Genomic DNA, 4,869 nt, shown 5'->3' on the forward strand with positions numbered 1-4,869 from the left:
GATTTTAGGGGAAAATTTTATTTATCCTTTAATTTATAAAACACAAACGAAATGGTCCGAAATTAAGAAGCTCCAGTACGCTCAATCCTTATTCGCATAAGAGACGCGTGCAATTCACGGGCGATTTGGTGTGATAAATATGCAAGTTTCGAGTGCGTGGATTACACAGCCTGCGATATAGGTATTAAACACACTTGCGAGTTTTCAGGGGCATCAAATTTTGCTATTTCTTTTCCTCTTCCCTGAATTTTGGTCTGGTTTGAAAGTCGTCTTGTTTTCCATGTAATTTACAATTGAATCCCAAATCTTATCTAAACTTAACAGAATTTACCCTTAACCTTTTCTTTTTGCTAAAAACATACAGAACAGAGAGTTTATAAGGATCATAACTGTGTAGTTGTGTTGATACTTGAAACAAATAATTTTCACGTGCAATCAAAATGGGTCGTGTTAGTTTGACTTGCAAATATTGTTTTGTACATTCTTATGATTTCATAACAAAATTATATAAAAATATGGTTATAAGTATTATATTAGTAAACAATAAACAATAACTAATATAATAAATTATTAAACAACTAAAATTTTGTAATTATTTTACAAGTTTGTAGTTATTTACAGGTTTTTATCAGAAAATTAGTTATTTCTCACAAATTTTGTAATGATTTCATAACTAATATATTAGTTATTTCTATTTGCAAATAAATTATGGGATATATATAGAAAAACACAATCAATTATATATGTATATACAAGACCAAATACAGATTTTTAAGAGAAATTGACAACTAAAAATCTAATATTTATTACATTTTTTTTAATATGATATTGATTTTAATTTTGGATAAAAACGATTGGTTATGAAGAGAAAAACCAACCATATAAATAACACAATCGAGTGAAAGTAATCCAAATGTATGTCTGTTTGACATGTTCTTGCATATAATCAAAGAAATATACGCGATATGTATATCATATCATATTTTTAGCTGGTCATTTCTCTTAAAAATTTACGATTTGGTTTTATTTGAAACGTAAATAATAATATAAGGATTTTTCTGAACATAAAAATAATATAAGGGTTTTTCTGCATATACATGTATAATTGGTTGGGCTTTTTTGCGTTAGAAGTTTTTTTTAAGGAAATCTCTAGGTAATTCACATTTCTCACAAATAAATCATGGTAGGGCTTTTAATTAGTACACTTAAACCTAAAACATATGTATTTTCTTTAAAATTTTGTACAAAAACACTATGTATTTCTGTACTTATTTATATATTTTACAAAAAAGTCCTTGCAAAATAATTCTCAACAACCAGATATTAGAAAAGAAAATCCTAGTTTTGAAATGCTTCATAAACTTAAAAACTTAATAAAAAAAATCAAAAAAACTTATCTACGACCAAAACAAATGTACATAAATTAGTGGGGTGGCTCCTTTATTGCGCTGGGTTTGTTAACTACATTTTTTTCATATAATTTTTCTAATGTTCTCTTACATAGGGAACATTTTTTTAAATTTGTTATTAGACAGTGACTATTTCTTTAGTTGTATGAAGGTAGGAATAATTTTTGTGATTTTGTTTTTGGTAGAGATTATTTTGTTATTTTTGTGAAAAGTGAGAATCATTTCTATAATTTTGTGAAACACAAGTATCATTTATGTAAATCTGCTAACAAAGAGGTCCATATCTATTATTTTATAAAACATAGCCATGTAAATTTATTATTAGGAACGAAAGGGACCATTTATGAGGTTTTTGAAATATAGGAAGCATTACTGTAAAAATAATTATGTACATGGACTTATTCTATAAATTACAAGTACGGTTTTGTAACTTATTTTTTATAACGGGATTATGTTTGTAATTTTTTATTTAAACAGGGACTATTTTGTAAGTTACAGAGACTATTATTGTAGAAAAAAAAATTAGCGGACTGTATTGGTAAATATCCCAACAACTGTACAAACTTATAAAATTTTATTTTTTACAAAACCCCATTTTACAAATGAAAAAAAATTACTTTGTGCACTGCAAATCTATTATTACCACCTTGAAGAATACATAAAATGACACAAATAGAATCTATGACAAAATATTGCCTGACAATTCAAACAAAATATTATAAAAAATAATAATAACACTTGAATCCATGGGCTATATTAAATAGAATCTTACGACAAAATCTCGGTTATATTTTCAAGATATGCAGATCCAAGTCCAACCATTATATCTCGAAATCCCACAACTTGCCTAACATAATTCCAAACAGAATCCCAGAGTATCATTAAAAACTACAGTTACCCTACACAAAACCATAAAATCATATTCTAAAAAAATTGTATTCATTGCATTTCAAAATCAGATGTCAGTGTCTTACGGTTACCCTACACAAAACCATAAAATCATATTCTAAAAAAATTGTATTCATTGCATTTCAAAATCAGATGTCAGTGTCTTGTCATGACACCTGATATTGAAATGCAATAAATTAGATTAGTATCAGATAAAAAAGAATTATTAATAGTTCGTTAATATAAGAAATGACAAACTGTCGTGTCCTATCCTATATTTGAAACGAATTGGACATGACTAAATCTGATTGATGTCAATATGACAAAAACTAATTATTTATCCAATCAAGAAAAATGTTTGATTTCAATCACTCGTCTATGTAAAAGGCGCAAATACCATCATCATTGGAATTTTAGATTTTACAAGGTAATGAATATACAATTAAGAAATATGGTATAAACGAACTAAACATATATAATATTCCAAGATGATTTTCAAAGGGATAAATAAAATGGTTTTTTTTGTAAACTACACAAACATAAGAATTGCAAATGCAAGTGATATTACATGAGATTTCGACTCTCAAAACATTTCACAATCGCAATGTAATCAAAGAGCTGCTGATTGAAGAAATGATCGAATTCTTTGCAATAGCTCAGCTTTTACAGAATCAGGAACAGCAGCTGCATTAAAAAAAAATACTCAATTAGGTGTCTTTTTTTATTTTCAATGAAAATTCAACTAGTGTATTCCGAAAACTTGGATGATATTTCATACCTCAAAAGGAGACAGATATAAAAATATTTTACAGAATCAAATCGATATAACCAACTGATTTATAATGATAATGATAGGAAAACATATAATCTTTGAAAGTTTTCCAATAAGAAAATATTGTTGTTTTCATGTAATTTTTATGAGATAAAATATGAATAGTGGAAGCAAAGAGAACAAGCATAACTCACCTCTGCCTTTTGGTGTAATGAGATGAACAAGGTCATCAATAGTTACATTACTCCTTCCTTTCTTCCTTGTAAATGATCTGTCATAAATAATTAAAAGGAAATAAAAAACTTATACAATTTTGGGAAGCATAATCTTATAAGTCAATGCATCAATCTCAATACTTGGCATAGAAGTTCAAGAAATCTGATACATCCCTACCCTTTTCCTCCACAATCTATAAACCTAGACAATTGTACCTGAAATTTCATTCTAAAGTATCAAGAAGCTAGCAAAGAAAATAATTTGCTATCTCCTAACAAATCGGTGTCTGCAACTGTGTTGAATGTTTACAGATGGAATTATGAAGCACAATGGTTTGAAATTGAAATGCATATCTACTAGTACTTCAATGAAATGTGCAGTTCTTGTTTATTGGCCCAAAAGAAAGAGCTTTAGGCACATGGTTGTATTAAGGAACTGAAATTCCCAAATTCACAGCAACATGTCTTGTTGCATGATGTACAAGTTATTACCTACACCATTTCTTTGATTTTAGGAATTCAGCTCTATGATAACAAGTAACCATTCTTAATGACATTATAAGCAATCTTTTGGGAGAGCTCCCAAATACCATACTTATACGACCTACAAGGTTACTTATTCCATTCTTTAATCTTAGTTTGCTTTCACCAGTCACCACTGTATGTGCAGAAGAAGAACAGAGAGGTCGATACAGAGAGAGGGAGAGAGAGAGAGAGAGAGAGAGAGAGAGAGAGAGAGAGGGAACCTGCAAAGGGATTTCATTTCATCTTTCCAACCACACTCGATAAGCCTTTCCCTCAGAAGCTCCTTCAATCGTTCTTTCTCGCCACTCTCAATCAACTATAAAAATCCAATGAAATCACAAGTACAAATAAGAAAAAAAGTAGCCAAATTAATGAATTGTTCTCTCCAAGTCCCGATTCAGCGACTTAATTTGTTCCATTTTTCAAATTCGGCAACTTGATTTAAACAAAATTTCATGAAACTATTATATCGTACTTTGATGTTGATGATTTCTTGAAGAGTAGGTTCTCGATCATGTTCTTCCTCCTCTGCGTCTGGAGTGGGCGGGCGTTTGATCGAAGACCTCCTAAATTCATACACAGAAAATTAAGTAAAGTCAAATGGAATTGATCCAAGTAACATCCATCTCGAAATTTGCATTGCGTTAATGATCAAACCTACGATAAAAACTTACATTTTTTTCTATTGAGGCTCAGTATCAACCTACGAAAACCTCAAAGTCCGATCAGAAGAAAGTCCGACCACCAAAAGTGAGGAGTTGAAAAAATTAGGGTTGATCCATGGTGGCAACATATATTATTATCATATTATTTTTTTCCATTTTAAAAAAATATATATCACCCTATCACAATCAAATTTTATCATTTATGTGATTCGGTCATTAAACATCTTTTTGGGCAATAGATAACTTATAGATTACATGTCAATTAAATCACTTTGTAATTTTTAACAGGATATCCAATCGCCGAGCCTATGTAAAAGTGAGCCTATGTAAAAGTATGATTTTTTGAAAAAACTTAATTGATTGTATTACAATGACATTTTTTTTTCTTTTCTTTT

General features: G+C 29.2%; 1 protein-coding gene across 1 annotated transcript; it reads right to left on the minus strand.

The window, feature by feature from the left end:
• Positions 1 to 2,732: 2,732 nt before the first annotated feature.
• LOC145133049 (transcription/mRNA export factor) lies at positions 2,733 to 4,600 on the minus strand. The gene is made up of 5 exons (XM_079067993.1): positions 4,484 to 4,600; positions 4,285 to 4,375; positions 4,031 to 4,125; positions 3,264 to 3,340; positions 2,733 to 2,981 (listed from the first exon to the last, which is right to left on the minus strand). Coding segments are annotated over exons 1-5 (339 nt in total). The 5' UTR covers positions 4,486 to 4,600; the 3' UTR covers positions 2,733 to 2,907.
• Positions 4,601 to 4,869: the final 269 nt, after the last annotated feature.

Source organism: Lactuca virosa, chromosome 8 (assembly GCF_052849685.1).
Source record: "Lactuca virosa cultivar CGN04683 chromosome 8, Lactuca_virosa_CGN04683_v6, whole genome shotgun sequence".
Lineage (NCBI taxonomy): Eukaryota > Viridiplantae > Streptophyta > Magnoliopsida > Asterales > Asteraceae > Lactuca > Lactuca virosa.